The sequence below is a fragment of the Melospiza georgiana genome, chromosome 5, assembly GCF_028018845.1.
Source record: "Melospiza georgiana isolate bMelGeo1 chromosome 5, bMelGeo1.pri, whole genome shotgun sequence".
In the NCBI taxonomy this organism is placed as follows: Eukaryota; Metazoa; Chordata; class Aves; order Passeriformes; family Passerellidae; genus Melospiza; species Melospiza georgiana.
In genome coordinates, this window is record NC_080434.1 from 54701205 (window position 1) to 54719821 (window position 18617).

Sequence of the window (18617 nt, forward strand, 5' to 3'; positions counted from 1 at the left end):
GCAGGTTGGTGTACCAACAGTTAGAAAAAACAGATATATTCAGGAATCTGTGCTGCAGGCACCTTCTATCTTTAGTATCTTAATGCTTTCTAGTGATGAAATACCTTCTGCACCACTATAAAAAGGCTGAGCTTCTGTTTGCTGTTTCACATGGTCAGTACTTGAACTATGGATAATATTTAACCTTGAGCTCATGATCAGCTTGAGAAACACAATTTATAGTACCAAATTCCTTTAGCCCTCAGCCCCCTGTTCTGTACTTCTAGGGATGGGGCACAGGAACTTGGCTCTGTCCAGGAAAAATCTTTTACAGCACTGTAAGGGAACAGTAGGGGATCCAAAAGGCAGCTGGTTTAGGCACAGAGAGGAAACAAAACTGTGTGTTCTGTGAAACTGGCCTGGGTCACCTCATGTGGTTTTCAGTGAGATCATGGAGATTCCCATGTGGGCATATAAGGGCAGACTTCAGGCTGCAGTGTTGAGAAAACTGATGAAGCTCTGATGGCTTCAGCATGAACAGAACCATGATATAGAGTCCAAAGAATGCATTGAGACAAGCCAGGCTGAACAAATGGCCCATCATTAACTGGAGACTTCTCTGAAAGGAGCATAGGAAACATAATGATGGCTGCAGTGACCTGGAGATTTAATAATGGACATTTATGAACACCATCAATGTGAATTCTTTTTTATTTGCTAGGGACACAGACTGGGCAAGCAGATACCTGGGGTTCCCCAGTGTATAAAGCTCCATCATGGGTGGCTGCTCTGTGCTGCCACTGGGCCTTTTGCTTTTTCTTTCCAACGTCTTTGAGCTCAATGGCCTGTCACCATCATATTTTCTGGAAAAATCCCCTGGCCCAGAATTCTTCTCCTGGGAAGTTGAGAAGCCTCAGAGAAAAATGGAAACAATAATTTTCTCATTTGCTTCTCCTGTGTTTTGCTGCTTTGGAATGTGGTTTGGACATTGTTGACCAACTGGTCATTGTTTTAGTGGTTTCATGTGAATTGTTTTGACTTAATGACCAATCACAGTCCAGCTGTGTCGAGGCTCTGGAAAGTGTCACAAGTTTTTCATTATTATCTTTTAGCCTTTTGTCTGTATCTTTCTCTATTCTTTAGTATAGCTTTAGTATAGCATAATATAATATAATATAATATAATATAATATAATATAATATAATATAATATAATAATAAATTAGCCTTCTAAGAACATGGAGTCAGATTCATCATTCCTCCCAATGACAGGGGACCCCAAAAATACCACAATGGCCAGATAGAATGACATGATTCAAGGATCCAGTTGTCTCCCCTTTGCCACCCAGCTCAGGGATGGAAGGAATGACACAGGTTTGAGGCAAGTGGACTCCTGCAAAGCCTACTATGTACTTCAGTCTCCTCAAGAATCATGAGAATGATTAAGTGTTTTTTTTTAAGAGCCTCCTGGTGTTTTTCATTCCTCCCCTCTGGAATACAGCAAGTTAATAACTTCAACTTGTTTCTAGCCACATACATAGAAAACACAGCAAGAGCACAGAAGCTTGTACACATTGGACCAAAGGCCCCTCTGTTGGGGGATCTTTCTTCAGCAGTCAACAAATTATCATGAGCATATGGGGTAAAATGAATTCCATCTTCTGCCTGTGTGGAGGTGCATGTTCTGAACAGAACCCCAAGGCCAGTTCAAGGCAGAAACACAATCAGACATTGGAGAATCATGGTGACTTTTCAGAAGTTTAGCAGACCCATCTGCTTCATCCACTGCAGCCAGGAATTATTTATTCAAAATGTTTAATACAGCAAAAGTGAGGCTAAATATTTTATACATATTATACACACATATATATTTGCAACTGATATTAGTTTTCTACCTCTATTTAATGTTTGCTGCAAAGAACACTCTTTAAGTGAGCATTGCCTTTCTCCTTAGATGGTAAAAGCACCTGCAATTTAATTTCCCCTTAATCTTTAAATCAGCAAGTACCAGTTTGCAAAAGATGCTTCCGTCTCTTCCATATCTTCTTTGGGAACAAGTAGAGCACACAGCCTCCCTGAGACTTCCCATCTTCTGCACAGCTTCAGCTGAGGAGCACAGGGTTATTTGCAACCACCTCTTCCATCTGCATTTCATGGCACAGCTCTCAAAAGCAGGTTCTGGAAAGTTTGGAAATTTCACTTGCTGTGCTTGATGAGAGTGTGAGGAATGATCCCTTCCTTTGCACCAATGCACAAAACATCTCTGGGCTCCCATTTCAAATCCTGGCTCTGGCACCACTGTGACACTTTGGCTGCAGCACTGCCCTCAGCCAGGGGGTTGCAGCCCCTGCTCACCACGTTCAGCACGTAAATCCCTGGGAGGCTGCAGCTCTGGTTTCTCTGTCAGGAGCCCTGATCTGCCAGGAACTCAGCCAGGCTGTAAAGGGCAGGTTCTTTTCCTCTCCACACTTGCTCCCCTCTTCTCTCATGCCCTGAGTCCTGGCCAGGGAAGGACTGAGCAGAACATTGCTCTAGGTTAGGGGATCTATCTGCAGCCCAAGAGGGGCAAAGGCAAATTTCCTGCCTTACACCAGTTCCAAAGGGAAAACATCCTTTATGCTTCTCTGCCTCACAAAAGGCTCAACAGCCTCAGAGCCTTTCTGCTTTTAAATTACATTTGAACTAAACTGAACTGAGCTGGGACTCCTGTTGGCCTCCTTCAGCTCAGCAAGTGCTTTGTCTCACCAGGATGAGATCTGTGTGCAAACCATGAGTCCCACTGCTACAGGAGCAGCTCTTGTCTTTGGCTTCCAGCCTGGGGCAGCTGCAGAAACCACATGGTCACTCTTAAAGGAAATACTTCCACCTTTATTCCTCTGAAAATGGGGAACGTGTGTCGGATGCTCAGGTCACCCAGGATTTACTGACAGACAGTTCTGGCTACAGAGACATAACTGGTTTCTAAATATGATGTTTCCATCTGGAGAGGGTTTTCCACAGGATTTTCAGAATATTCCAGAGAGTCCATTCACCAGCTACATTCAGCTAGCAATAATAGTACTGAGCTTTGGTGTAACCTAACAGGATTCTACATTACAAGCAAGATAAACTGTGTTACCATTTTCAGATGTCTTCCTAGAGTTGTTCTGACACTCAGTCCAAAACTACTGATTTAGAATGCACACAGAATTACACCCAAAGAAGGCACTGGCTCAGGTATGAGAAGCTCTGGAGATGTGGGGATCATTACCAGGATTTCTGTCACCTTGCCTGCCCAGAGACAGCACCACACCAACATGATTATGCCATTTCTCTTCCAGGGAGGACTTGGCTGTGAATTTCACAGGCTACCCCCTGCATTCCACCCTGTGCACAAACACCATGTGCCCAGGGCTATCAGCAGCAGCACTGCACCAAGAGGAGAGAAAACACAGCTTGGCTTCAAAAGGTCACAAGAACTTACTTGGCTCTGCAGCAAAAAAAAAGTACTGGAAGTGTTGGGTGGGAGAAAAAACTTTCTGCTTTAAGCACTCCTGCAATTAAATCCTTCTGCAAAATACAGGGTTTCTTCTAGTAAGTGGAGACTCAAGGGGTTCTGAATTTAAATTCACTTCCTGAGCAAAAATAAATTAAAACTATCTAGCTCAAATTTTTCTTCATGTCATCCTGTAATTATAAGGAACTTTATCAAAACCACCAAGTATAGAGTAAGGGGTCCTTAAAGAAACTCACAAAATCATTGCTGTACCTTTATTTCAAATAAGAGTGAGTTGGATTTTCTACTTCAGCAGATTAGAATATATTAATACATTTAGCTTGAATGCAAGGTCTTCTTATTTTTGTATTAAAAATAGCATTTTTTCTCTGTGTATTTTCCGCCTAATTAAAGAACAGACATTAATTAATGCATAAGCACCATCAATTTGTCAAATCAGAAACAAAGCACACCAAATCTTATAATGCAACTTGCCCTTTTATTGTGTTGCATTATAGACAAAGAGAAGTACAGAATAATCACCCTGTTACAACCATAAAGTTGCAGTGTCACTCTGATCCCTTTGGGAGTCAGACAACATCCACTTGTCATTCATTCCACCTTTCTATTGTCACAAGCTGCATATATCAAAACTGAACTGTGAGCAACCATATTTCTAAATGAAAACATGAACAAAAAAAACCCAGTTCTTGTAACAGAACTCTGCAAGATTCTTTAGGGTACCAGCAGAATAAGCATGCACAATATCAATGCCAACCACAGACATGCTGCCCCCCTGAAAAGGGGAGCTGTGCTGGAAAATTCACAGGTTCAGTGCTGGGACTCCATCTCCTGCAAAAAGCTGGCTCAAAAGCTGTGCATTACTTTGGTCCAAATATAAGTGGGAGTAAAGAAGCCAAAGGCTGGTATTTTGCAAGGAAGCTGTGTTCATCCTACTGTTTTGTTTGTACAATAAAATTTAGTCTGTGATTGTGCCACAGTGCAGTGTGATGCTACCAGAAGGGAGCTGCTGCTGTGTCATGCTGCTTCTCTTGTACACAAAACAGGTCCCAAGGACCTCTAAAAGAGTTTGCTGGAATACTACAAAGGACAAAGGGGATTTCTTATTTGAAATGCAAGTGCAAGGAAGGTTTTCCTTGCTGAGAACCACACACCTTTCAAACAACTTTGGCAAAATGTATGGCAACATGCTCCTTTGTGTTACTGAGTAGGACTGCACGTGAAATAATAAGTTGGCAGTGGGTCAAAGTTCCCTATTTCCCTGTGTTTGATATTGTAGACAAAATGGGAGAGAAGTAGTTTGGAAACATATGGATAGCTTCCATCCTAACTTACTGAGCAGGCTGAGAGCAAAATATCAAAAACACCAGCCACCCATAGAAAGACAGACATACTGAAAAGAATTAGTAAAATGACTTTGAAAACTACTTTTTTTGTTGATCCTGTTCCAATATTCTTGTTTGCATAAAATTTTTGAACCTGATACTCCAGCTGATACACAAATCTCTACTTTGGGGATGATGTTTTAAGCCCAATGAAAAATATATTGTTATCAACAGGAACTTTCCACTGGGGCCATTTTCTGTTCTGCTTCCCAAAATAAAGGAAAAAAATGCAAACAATGAGAAGGGATTTGTTATTCTCTTTTAAAGAGTAACAAGGCACAATCTTATTGTCTACTACTACACTGCCTAAATTGGCTTGTTCTCTCTTGTCTCACACTGCAGCAGGAATATGAATAATACCAGCACTGTAACCCACCCTGACAGAATGCAGAGTCCATGCAAGAGCTAAGGACCATTGTGGTAGAATTTAAATATTTCCTAAAATACAGTTTGCAAGAGACTCCTGGGCAAGCAGGCATTGTGTAGGCTCTGTGCCAAAACTCTCTGTAGAGGCCACTTTGAGTGGTTCAATCCAGCACGGGTTTTGCTTAATGACAGACACTTCTCCAGAAGATTTTGGCAGACGCAATCAGTTCAACTGCCAGGCAGTATTCATGTGATTACAAATGTTACTGCTCACATTAGATACTTAATAAATCTCTCCAAAAAGATCACAGCTACTGTGTGGCGCTGAAGAAATCGAAATTGTGAGACAGATTACTGTGTCTGCTGTGCACTGGACTATTGATACAATTGGGGAACAAATCCCTTCCTTGGACTGCCAAGCAGTCAGTGACAACTATTAATTTCTTGATAATGCCAAGTCTGCTTGTTTGTAAATGTTTATCTATGCATCATGGCAAAGTAGCTTCCTTTTCATGTTATTCTTCTATAAATACTTTTACAAATTTGACTTCACTGACTTTCACAGATCTATGGCAATTCACATAAGCCAAGACGTTGGCCCGAGAGTCCAAGGACAAGTTTTGCCTTGAAATACCAAAAAAGCTGGATGCTATCCTTGCATAAAACCTATAAGCAAGACTTTGGCATTGTTTCTTCTCTTGACATTTCAGCAGATGCAATATCACATAGACTTATGACAACCACAACAAAGCAAAAGTAATCTGAGCTATACCTGTTTTGATAAAAATGCTTTTCCTTATGGTGGAGCACAACTTGCACTCTGTATCTTCCTGTAATTTACTGAACAGCATTTTAAAAATGAATATATGTCCATTGGCCAAATCCCAGTGCTCATCTCAGTGTATTGCGTGAAAGCAATCACACAGGCCTCTCTTTTCTGCTCTCAGGAGGAGGGTTTCTGTCTGGAAAAAAAAACCAACCAAACAAAAGTCCATGAAATCAAAGAACTGAATATATTGCTTTAAAAGAGTCTATAATTGATTAGATCTAATCCCTCTGCACAGCTGTAGCCAAGGTGATCTGCTGAGTGAAAAATCATAGCTCTTAGTGCTGGTTTTCATCCAGAAAAAGTGATGAAATGAGTATATTCAGAGCTGAGATGTAGGGTGTTTTTATAGTTTCAATGTTTTAATTTTCACAGTTAAGTTCTAGGGAGTAGGCTGTCAAAATTATTAAAGTGTCCTTTATAAGCACTGCGACAAATTCCACTTTCAACTGCACTGCTCTTAATTCCTTGGTGGTGATTGATGGCTTCCTGTTGATGATGCCTTCAGTCCTGTATAATTTAATTGCACCAGATAGCAAGTGCTGAGGAGCCAGTTGTTCTCTCAGTTACACTGCTGGTTCTCTAGGAAAACTCTGACTTGAATCCAGCTGTCAGTCTAACCCTGTTGTCTGAAACTCGTAATCTTTCAAGGCAGATCTAGGTCTGAGCGTGTGGTTCCTATTTCAATCTGAGTTAAATTACTGACAGTTGCTGTATTATCAGTACTCGAGCAAAAGCCTAAAAACCATTCCCAATATACATCACTTAAAATTACTTGCTGTTGTATTTGGAGCTCCTTAGTGGAAAAGTATTTCCAAGCTTTTCTTCTCTGCGTACAGGGGAAAAAATAATTTTAGATCTTTAAAGATATTCAAGTATCATTCATTTAATTGTGATCAAATAACTTAAATATTTTGTGAATTCTTTTCACACTTTTGGAGAAACAAAGGCTGAGCCTTTTGCATGGCACCATCATTACAGAAGCCAATTTCTCCTGAGACTCAAGATTGTTGGTGCAAGGAATTCACATCAGCAAGTGCAATTGTGACTGAAAAACTTCTGCCTGAGCATATCTTGTGGTTTTCACCCTGTGGTCTGCGGTCCCTCAAGCAGTTTGCAGACTGGCTTTGAAGAGTTTCTTGGGGGGAGAAAAAATTAATTTAGTGGGTTTAAATTCACTGTGAATGAGTTTTCCATCTACACTGCAAAAACCCATTAGAGGTTGAAACCCACTTGATAAGAAATTATCTCAAAGCTCTGTGAAACAACAAGGTCTTCAGCCTGCTGGTGTTCCTCTGTCCTGATACCTCCTGACACACTGGACACAGCAAAGGGCTAATTAACCATGGAGAAGGAGGAGAAGGAGAAGGAGAAGGAGAAGGAGAAGGAGAAGGAGAAGGAGAAGGAGAAGGAGAAGGAGAAGGAGAAGGAGAAGGAGAAGGAGAAGGAGAAGGAGAAGGAGAAGGAGAAGGAGAAGGAGAAGGAGAAGGTGAAGCTTTCCAAAGGAGAAGCTGGGCACTTCTGTGTGGTCCTGCTCCCCTCCTGCCTGGCCTGGGCATCTCTGTTCCCCCAGCAGTGCCCACTCTCTGTTATTCAATTCTTCTTCTCAGAGTGCAAACTTGTGCAGGACAGGCTGTTTCAGAATGGCTTTCCCTCCCCTCCCCAGCCCTGTATCCTCCTCAACTCAAACTTTTGACACCCACCTTTGCATTACAGAGGGTTTGTTCACATTCCTTGCCTGCTTTCACTTATCAGCTTAGCTCAAAGGCAGGCGCTGCTCAGCACTGCTCCCTGCTTGCACAATGCAATCTTGGATGAGTGAATGCTCCCATTGTTGGGAGCCCAGGAGAAATCATAGAATCATCTTAACATCAAACAGTCTTATTGGATTTCACAGCAATGCCAACAAGCTGTCACTGCTACCACAAGCTCTGCCGGGGCCTCACTCAGGACTATTTACAGGCAGGAAGAGCAGCTCTGGGAGCACTCAACTGCAAGCTGAAAGACTGTGAAAGAGAGGTATCAATTACAAAAATTAATTGTGGGCCTTGATGGCATTGGCTTAGAAAGTCTCTGATATGCAGGAGCAATCCTGCATGGGGTTTCCTTTGTAGCAATTCCAACAATTTCCAAGACTCAGGAGTTATTCAGTGAAGTTATTTGTGTGTCAAACTTGAGAAATTATAGCTGGTCAGTATGAGCCAAGCATCAGCAGTGGTGCATGGATATGGAAGCTCTTCCTGTCAGAATAATGAAGGCCACAGGGTGCCATTTGTAGGGCCTTGGTTGCTGTATTTCACTTTAGTATCTCTGCATCAATAATTTGTGTTTAACCAAAGCATCTCTGATAGAAAGCCCTTTGGAGTATCAATCCAAAGGCTGGGAAAGTTGTACAGCAATACAGCCTTTATTTACCAATAGTGTTAAGCTCAGTTGTGTTTATTTACCAGTAGTTTTAAGCTCAGTTAAGCTAAAGGTGGGTGATCTTACAAACAGCTGGTTCTGTTTGGTTTTGTGATGCACTGTTCCTGCGCCCCTTGCTCTGTAACACTGGGAGCTGCCTCAGTCAGTGCCTTGGCATGTCAGGCCTGTCCAGATCCTCACAGGAACAGAAATTCCTCTTGTGGCACCCTGGCCCCAGCTCCTCCCTTTACATTCTGCCTCACCTCTCCCAAGGCAGCGCTGCTCTCTGTGGGCTGCACCCTCAGTCCACTCTCCAGACAGAACAGACACCACAGACACATCTGAACACCTCTGTGCTGGGATTAAGGAATTGTGCTGCCTCCATTGCATTCCAAAAAAATCTTTGTCTTCCCAGCAAAGCCTGTTGACAGCATAAGAACCAGCACAGCTGCAATTGCACCTGGTCTTGACATGTCATGTGTGAGTGCAAAACATTTCAGCTGACCCTAATCCAAATGAGTGGAACTCTGCTATGCACCAGGAGTGCCCAGCACAGCTGCTGGAGGTAAAGCCCCTCTACTGACATTTTACCACTTAAGAGTTATTTATTATTACTCAAGTGCATGGGAAACTTTTGGAGTGTAACCCACACTCAGAACTTTGTCCTAATCAGTTTGCTATTGATAGCTCAGGAAAGATGAAGGCACTCCAGCTTTATTGTGTAGGGCCTGACACGGCTGCCCAAGGTCACAAGAAACCAAAGGCAAAGCTACATAATTGACTGATGGCTCGAGACACATAATTGATTTATGTCCCTTTGGTTGGCTTTGCTGGGAATGACAACTTGAGCTGAGTATGACTGTAGAGGAACAAGGAGCCCTCTCACTTGCCAAGGAGTGATGGGACAAGAATGCATGGAGGGGCTTTATTAGAGGAGAGACACCTCCTGCCTCTTGCAAACCACCATGGAAATCCTACCCCAGCCAAACCCACACATGTAAGAATTACTAAAATCAGGGCATTTAACACATCCTCATTTTGCTCACTGAGACCTCTGGAGACTGGCATGTGAAGTGGCAGAATCCCCTCTGTGCTGTGATAAATGCATGAAAAAATGTGCTTCTCCCTTTTCCACAAAGCATCAATCCCTGAGCAAAGGGTGTGAGTGTGTGTGTTTGCTTCCCTGTCCTCTGCCAGCCCTGCCTGCCACCTTCTCTCTCTCCTGCTCATTTCTGCTGCTGCCCAGCGAATGCTCAGCTCACAGCAATGCTGTGAGGCACAGAGTAAATCATGTCTTGTTTTCCTCTCCTTTGTACATCTTCTTTCCCTCTCCCTTTGGCGCAGGGATTGTCTGAGGTAACTCCTTAGGCTGTTACGCAAGAAGTCAGACGGGATGATCATTACTGAACCTCTGCAGACTGTGACAAACGATCCGTGCTCGCTATAAACCCATTTGCTGGGACGGGAGTGAGTCAGCAGGGATGTCACGTCTGCTGCAGCCAGCCGGGCAGCCCTGGCCGCCGGGAGAAAAATAAAGGCTGAGGGGAAGGCAGAGATAAAGGCTGAGGGAGAGCAATTCCTGCAGGACACGTACCCGCGTGTCCAGGCTGTACGCCGTCTTCTTCAGGTCCTGCAACGCCCTCTGCATGAACTCGAACGCGTGGCAGTCAACGCAGGGCCGGCCTGGGGGAGAGAGACAGACATCACTGTCACAGCGGGAAAGTGCAGCTTGGCAGCACTGCTTAGCAGGAAAGTGGAGTTTGGCAGCACAGTTCAGCAGGAGGAATACTCACAGAGCTTGCCAGGAGAAACTCCAGCTCTCACCAGGCACCCACACCTGCGTGCGCGCAAAGTCAGGGCTGCCTGTGTCTGTCTTTGTGTAAAATCAGGGCTGCCTGTGTCTATCTCTGTGCAAAATCAGGGCTGCCTGTCTCTATCTCTGCAAAATCAGGGCTGCCTGTGTCTATCTCTGTGAAAATCAGGGCTGCCTGTGTCTGTCTTTGTGTAAAATCAGGGCTGCCTGTGTCTATCTCTGTGAAAATCAGGGCTGCCCGTCTCTATCTCTTGGTGCAAGACCAAGGCTGCCTGTGTCTACCTCTGTGCAAATGTGACAGGATCAGCAAAAACCACAGAGTGCTTTGCTAGATGTGCTTTTCTGAGCACGGCCCAGACTTGACTTTTCCTGCTGCTTCAGCCCCCAGCTCTCCCCTTTGAACTGAAATCCTTACCCTATTGTAAATCAAAGGTGACTCTGATGAAGGGGAGAGAGAATTGTGCATCTGAGTCCATCATCAGAAGGCTGATTAATTACTTTATTATACTATACTATGTACATTTTGTCTAAACTGAACCCGCCCTGCACTCACTCTTTGTCACAACTGCTCACACTGCACTCCTCTCTCATTCTCTGGTGACTGTCCCATGACAGTCTGACACACACACACACTCTTGGCCCTGATAGGCCAAGGGAACAAAACATCCTCACTTTGGGTAAACAATCTCCATATTGCATTCTACTTTACACATCACAGGCACAGCAAGTGAGATAAGAATTGTGTTTTCCTTCCTCTCTGCTTGTCTCACAGCTTCTCTCTGTTCAGAGGGCATGTGAATACCACATTACCCCTTCTCAGACATGGGTTAATTCTCACCAGATACACTGAAAATAGCAGTTTGCAGTGGTTCAGGAACCAGACAGGCAGGTCTGTTTTTACAGGAGCTCTTACAGAGCAGCTTGGCAGGGGACAATGCCAGATCTGTATTTGCTTCCTTTCACCTGCTGCTGTATTTTTTCTCTGCCAGGAATGCAAAGCATCCCACTGGCTCTGCAGCTGCTGCCAGTGTGTGTGCACAGAGGGGCAGGGCAGGGAAAAGGCAGACACTGGAGGAGGAGGGGACTTGACAACCAAAATGGCTCACTTCTTTCCATGCTACCAGACCAGATTTCCAGCTAACTCCCTCTGGAGCATAAATATCTTCAATCTTATCTTAATTTCTAATTTTAAATTCCTGTAGAGACTCCTCTCTGCTGTTGTCACAAATGTGTCCAAGGAAGCTGGCACCTCTGTACACAAGTGTGAATATATTCATCCCTAAAAGTAAAGAAAACTAAATAATTGGTTTACAGAAAGAACTGTAACTAAGACCCCAACATGGTCTTGTAAAAGTCTCTCCCCATCTTTCTTGTAGGCTCCCTCCAGGTACTTAAAAACAGGGAAAAGGAGAAAATAGAATTACACAGACTGAGCATTTTTTACTTCCATTCCCAGTAACACACCTGAAAAAAACCCACCAAATTGTCTCTAAATATCTGCTCTGCCAGGATTCACCTGCACCAATCTCTGCCTGTTTGAAGTTAATGATGGTGAGTTTTCAGCTGAAGAAACTGCAGACACTGGAGGAGAGCAAGGGGAATGGGGAAAGATGACATTTCATACTGATCACAGAGCCCCCCTGGTGGGGACAGTGCTGAAATCCTTGTCCTCATGCAGCCCCCTGTGCTGCTCTCCCAGAGCAAAGAGGGTGCAAAGCTGCTGCTGAGGTGGCTGGGGAGCTCTGTGGAGCCAGGGAGCTGCTGGGCAGCCCTGCAGCACCCACCTGTGCCTGGCACCCCTCTGTGGCTGCCACACCTCTGTGCCTGCCACCCACCTGTGCCTGGCACCCCTTTCTGCCTGGCATCCCTCTGTGCCTGCCACCCCTCTGTGCTGCCACCCACCTGTGCCTGGCACCCACCTGTGCCTGGCACCCACCTGTGCCTGCCACCCCTCTGTGCCTGCCACCCCTCTGTGGCTGGCACCCCTCTGTGCCTAGCACCCACCTGTGCCTGGCACCCTGCTGCCAGCACTGCCTTCTGGCTTGTACCTGGAGGAAGGGAGCAGCCAGAGTGCCTGTCAGTCCTCAGCAAGCCTCTCGGGAGTTTTGATCTATTCAGGAGGAGTTTCTCTCCCACCTGTCCTTCTCCACCTCCCCTCAGTGCAAGGGGCATCTCAGGGAGACCTGGGGATCAAGCCAGGGATTTAATTCCCATTCTGTGAGGAGATGCAAAGTCCCCACCTCTGTCAGAAGAGCACTGCTGACAAAGACTCTGTCTCTCCAGGCACAGGAGTAGTGGCAGGATGGTTTTGAGCACACTTTAAAGACACTCAACCTCCTCCTGCTTTCAGTATTGCAGTAATTTGTTTCCACTTCAGAGCATGAAACAGAGCCCTTAGAAAGAACCTGCATGCTCAGACTGCTGTCAGCAAATCCATCATTTACTCAGTGTCATGCCCTGCTCCCTCTCACTCTGATCTGCTCAGAAACACCTTGCCCTGGCTCCACCTCAGGGAGGTGCTGCCTGCCCTGAAGTGCTGACAAGCACCAAAGGGTTCTCAAAATCAGAACCTGAAGGAGGGAAAAAAAATTCCAGTGATAAATGAATGTCTTCTGCTTCTGCAGTGGGGAGAAAGCACTTGTGAGGAGAGCCAGGAATTCTGTAATCTGTCACTGCTTGTCACGCAGGAACTGTTCCCAGGGCTTTGTGAAAGCTGTGATGGGACGGTTGGGATCATTCTCTGGTATTTATGACAGCCAAGTGCTCCTGTGTGGACAGGGTGGAGCTAGTGGAATGGCACAGCCATGCCAAGTGGTTATTTCAGTTCTGCCAGCCCTGGGAAAGCAGCTGCCCTGGTATCTTCTGCAGTAGAAGGGTGGTGGCACAGAGGACACCTGCCTGTGCAGCTCTGGGTGTCCTGAACCAGCACCTGCAAAGCTCCTAACACAGCACTGCCCTCCAAAGTCAGAGTGCACATGCAGCCAGTTTCACCACACAACAGCATATTCACTCTTTAATGTCATTTCTGGGGCTGTGCTCCCTGGTGTGGGATCCTTCTCCAGGCACTGCTGTCCCTGGGTCAGCTCAGCATCCCTGGGAGCCAGTAGCCAATGGCAGATACTCAAGGAAGACACAAGAGTAAGTGTCTAGCAATGTTCTCCTGGCCTAACAGGAGGCTGGAGGATATCCTGCATCTGGCTGGTGTTTCTATATCTGATAAACCCTCCATGAATTTTTCTCACATTAATTTGCACTGTTGCTTCCTGAATCCATGCTAACTTTTGTCATCTGCAACATCCTGTGGCAATGAGTTTCACAGCTCAGCTATTCACTGAGTGAACAAAATACCATTCCTGTCTGCTCTGAAGTTGACATCTGCTGCTTTCATTTCCTGCCTCTAATTTTTTGCAGTGGAAGAGACAGTTATTAAATAATCACAGCTTTGTCCTACTTAGGACTTTGATGTTCTCCATCACTCTCTGCCTTGGTCTGCTTTCCAGAATGAAGAGCTGAGCTGCTAAGCTGACCTATCTCTCTGGATTTGACCTCTCTTCATGCCCACAATATTTTCAGCAAGGTGCCCATGGAGATTTCCCCAACAGAAATATGTCTAAGTGTCTGTTTTATCAAACAAATCTAAATATGTGCTGCTGCCAATGGGAGCAGTCCCACTGTGCTTTCTGTCCTTGGCTAAGGCATCCCACACTTCCACTTGCTCAGAGCAGGAGTGACAATGAAGCCCCTCCATCAGCTGGATCACTGACTTTTATCCCCCCAGAGCAGATCCTGAATGCCCAAGTTCTGGGGCCAGGAGAGGAAACAGTGCAAGGACAGGATACCAGGTTATGGAGAGGAGAAGGGCAGAGGCACACAGGCTTACATCAGCTTAAAGCAGCCATGAAACCAAGTCTTGAGTCACATCATAGCAAAGTATAGCAGAGTGCTATTAATTCCTTGCTGACAGCTGGAAACAGACTATCATTCATAGAGAGACTTAACAGGTCTGTGGATTAACATAATGAGAATTATCAAGAGTCAGCTATAACTCTTTAAATGGGTCCTGTCAGCACAAAGACTCTATGTGTCTTTGTGTGTTTTGGGAGAAGTGGGGGAAGAGAAAAAAATATATTTCTTGGCTTCTTCTTGGTGAAGAACTGGGACTGAAAGCACTGTGTAAGTCTAATTTTACTTCCCCTTGCATACACTTGGTATTTATTCTTTGTATTTCATGCACCTTGGCTAATGAAAACAGACTGACCAGCTTCTGGTCTTCAGAGTCCATATTTTAGCTTTCACAGTGGGTGATCTGGGCTAAAATGCAAAGGGAGGTTGAGGAAATAACTTATTTTTTTTCAAGTGGATTGCAGAGAACTTTAAAGAAAATAATCTGTGAATATTAGTAGCCCCACTTCAAACTTGAACAGTCTTTTGCATATGCTAAGTGCTGTGAATAAAGTGTAAGGACACAATTAATCATTGCTAATTAGAATTATGCATAAAGAGCTGTGCCTGGCTGTGTGACTGGCAGGGAGCAGGGGATGGTGCCCCAGCCGGATCCCAGTGCCTCACACAGGACAGGATCTCTCTGCACTGCTCAAGAGATCTGTGACTCACTCTCATGCTCCTCTCCTGTGACTCCTGCACCTCCCACGCTTGTACTGAGCATTGCTGGCCCTGTCCTGCTCCTGGTGCTGCAGGAGGGACACATTCCTCCCACCAGCTGGGGGAGAGACTGTGGGGTCCATGCGGGAATGTTCCTGCTAAGGGCTGCTGCCAGTGCCGTGTCACACACCTGGGGACAGGGAAAAGCTCTGCAGCACCACGCTGCTCTGCCCTGCAGGAGGACACTAAATATGGCCCGAGTCCGTCCCACATCCCTGTTAAGAACGTGCACTGGAGACCCCTTTCCCCTCTGGGCCATCCTGGGTCCGGTTTGCCTGGGCTGACGGTGAGGCCAAAGTGCAGCAGTGGGGAAGTGCTGCTCCTGCTGCAGAGGCAGTGCCCTCTGGAGGGGTCAGTGCCCACCGGGACCAGCTCCTGGTGAGATGTAGCCAGTGGAGCATCAAGAAAGAAAAGTTCCAGGAGTGTCTCTGTACTAGATCACACCAAAGTGAGTGCCCAACCCAGTGCCCAGTCCCCTACAGCCTGCATCTCTTGAGGAATATTGAAAGTCTGGGAGCATCTCCAAGCCATGAGAGCTCCACTCTGGAACAGTCAGCTCTGTTATACAGACAGACAACTGGCCTCCTCTCATGGGCACAAGTGTGCCAGGGTCCATCCTAGCAGGGTACTGGTATAGGCACGTCCCTATGCCAGGGTGCAATCCCTGGCCACTCTTATACCTCCATGGCTAGCAATGGGTGCCTTGGAAGAGCCTGAGAACAGGGCAAGTCTGGAGGGATGCATTCCCAAAGAACCTCCCAGGTCTCAGGAGTATGCTAAGGCAGCCCTTGATCCAGAAGAAATGCCCCTTTATCTAACAGTCATTTCTAGGATTTTTTTCCCTTGAATTTAAACCAGTTCTACAATCTCACACAAATATTTAGCACCCACAATGTCCTAAGGGCAGAGTTTCACAGGTTAACCATCAGGAGGAGCCCTGACAGGCAAAGGAAAGTGTCTGGAGCACTTAGCAGCTATGCAGCACTCTCCCAACAAGTGGCTGACCAGGAGCACCAGGAGTTCCTTGTGGCTTTAAAACTCTGTGCCTGTAGCAGCCCCAAACAATTTACAATTCACAATCAGCTGACAGTCTTGCTCCTGGCCTGGTCTCAGACAGAAATAGCATTTTGCTTTTGTAGCAGTGCCCTGTTCCTTGGGATGGGGCAGTGTGTCTCCAGGTAACACTGCCACAGAAACACCCTGACCTGCCCTGCAGTCCACAATCATACATTCAGGAGTGAGACAACACAAGGAATCTTCCCCAAAGGCTGTTCAAGGGACTCCAAAGCCTGGCTAGAGGAGGGTAATAAGATGGTAAAAAGACTCCTTGATACTGTAAGAAGGATGGGACAGACTTTTTTTGCAGGGCCTGTTGTGATAGGTCAAGGGAGAATGGTTCTGAAATAAAAGAGGGTCACATTAAATTAGTTAAGGAAGAAGTTTTTTGCTGCGGAAGTGGTGAGGCACTGGCATGGGTTGCCCAGAGAGGGGGCAGATGCCCCATCCCAGGAAATGTTCAAGGTCAGGTTGAACTTTGATCAAGTTGAAGATGTCCCAGCCCATGGCAGGGGGTTGGACCAGATGAGCTCTAAAGGGCCCTTCCCACCTTTCTGTGGTTTTATAATTCTGTGAGACTCGGGTCAGAAACCCTGTCCAAGAGTTTTGTTCTACAGTTCAAATGGGAGTTTTCACTACACAAGTAGAACAAGAAACCCCTGCATACGTTTTCCCAAATGTGTTGACTTGCCTGTGCTGACACAGACACACAAAGAGTATGAACAATTTATTTTCCAAGCCCGATTTTCTCTTTGAGAGATAAAATGGACTACTCATCACAAAACCTATTAGAATTAATGAATTCTTGGGAAACAGACACACAAAATAGCAGTGAGATCTGATTTAGAACAGACCCAAACTTAGCCCTAATTAAAAAAAAAAAAAAGATAACGGAAAAAGAAAGAAATTCAACATCTAAGTCTCATTAGTTTCATCTAATGGAATTAATTGTGAATAAAACGCAGTGACAAAAATCACACCTTGTATTAAATATTTTGATAGTCATATGAAAAGGTAGCTGTGATACAAAGTAAACATGACTAAGAACCAGAGATTTGGTTTTATGCAATTATCTTTCTTTGTTGTCTTTTTCCCAGAGGACATTTTATATTTCTAATGAGTGGCTATTTCCCATTTGCTGTCACCAAAACACCCTGAGAACATTGACTCCATCCCCTAATAACTTTGAACTATTGCCTCATTTTGGAGCTGGGAAAGTTTAGAGACTTACTCAAAACAACAGAGGAAGCTCATATAGAGCTGTAATCCAAATTCAAGAGCTCCCAGCTCCGTGGTGTGCTCAAGCCAGTCTGTCAGATTTATTTACTTTTTAGGTTTGCAGGATTTCAGAAATTTATATTTGCTTTCCAAATGCACCGTTTGGGTAAACGTCCCCTGTGTCGATTTGTAGTAGCTACAAGAAAGTTGAACTTGACCTATTGTTCCAACCAAATACTAAAATAAGCAAGATGCAAAGCCCCAGCAGAAATACACACAAATTTTCTTCTAACAATACTCAGACTAGTAAGGACATCATAGGTATTTTAGCAAATCTGTGTATATCAATTAAAACTATCTAGTGAAATGAAACTCTCAAGAATCTAAAAGACCTACAAACAATGAGCTTGAGCACAAGCTCAAATGAAAATTAAGAGTATGCAGTTAGCATTTTTTCCCCAAATAACTACTAATCCTTGCTTGCATGCTGTTTCTGTGGCTGTTATTTTCACGTGCTTTGCTGTCATGGCACAAACTCATCATTACCAGGCAACACCAGGTTCCCCTGGAGCAAGGAGCCCATGTGGCTGCTGGGGGCAGTGGAGGAAGGCAGGCAGGACAGGGTACCATTGTAGGAGGTACAATTGCAGCAGGTACCTACTTTCTGCAGGGATGGCAGTGCCGGGGTCCTGGGCAGCCCCCACGAGCCTGGCGCTGAGCAGGCTGAGCGCCGACAGCAGCAGCAGGATTCCCACCCGCGCCTCGCTCCGCACGGGCGCCATCGCTCCCAGCAACAATTCAAGCTGTCTTCCCTGCCTGCAACGAGGAGAAGCAGTGAAAAAGCAGCAGTTTGCTCCCTGCAGGCTGCTCACCAAGAAGTGGGTGAGATGTGCTAAGCCCAGACCCCGTGCACGCACGAACCCGCACGCCAGTGCCGGCCACGCCATGGGCCCCAGATGCACCCCAAGGACCAGCCTGCCCAGTACCTGCTCCTTCTCCTTGCCTGGGCGCCAGAGCCTTGGAGCAGCTGGGGAGAGCAGGCAATGCTCCAGCAGGCACTGTGAGCATGCGCCCCTCCAGCATCCCCCCTTCCCTGATTAGGGTCATTGCCATGGAGATTTGCTATAGCAACGCTGAAAAATTGGAGCTGCCAAGTGGAGAAGAAGATTTAAAGGGACCACAATGTGATGGGTGGTCACTGCTGCACTCCTCCTCTGCTCCCAAAGGCCATGCCCTCTCCTTGGCAGACACGGGCTGCAGTGACCCACGTAAGAGAGTCTTGGGCAATTTTTGTGTTTGTTGCTGTTGTTCCCAAAGGGACTGTGCTCCCATCCCTTGCTTTAGCTGTAACTCACTTAAAGTGATATTTCATTCTGTGAGGGATCAAATGAGAGAAAAACTCAGAAGTTTGCTT

The 18617-nt window shown here is 45.6% G+C and overlaps 1 protein-coding gene across 1 annotated transcript; it reads right to left on the minus strand.

Annotated features, from left to right (window-relative positions):
- Positions 1–3932: 3932 nt before the first annotated feature.
- NICOL1 (NELL2 interacting cell ontogeny regulator 1) lies at positions 3933–18282 on the minus strand. The gene is made up of 4 exons (XM_058024791.1): positions 18190–18282; positions 17865–18019; positions 10049–10137; positions 3933–6187 (listed from the first exon to the last, which is right to left on the minus strand). Exons 2-4 carry the CDS (start codon positions 17983–17985, stop codon positions 6122–6124), a joined length of 276 nt encoding a protein of 91 aa, XP_057880774.1. The 5' UTR covers positions 17986–18019; positions 18190–18282; the 3' UTR covers positions 3933–6121.
- Between the last annotated feature and the right edge of the window lie 335 nt (positions 18283–18617).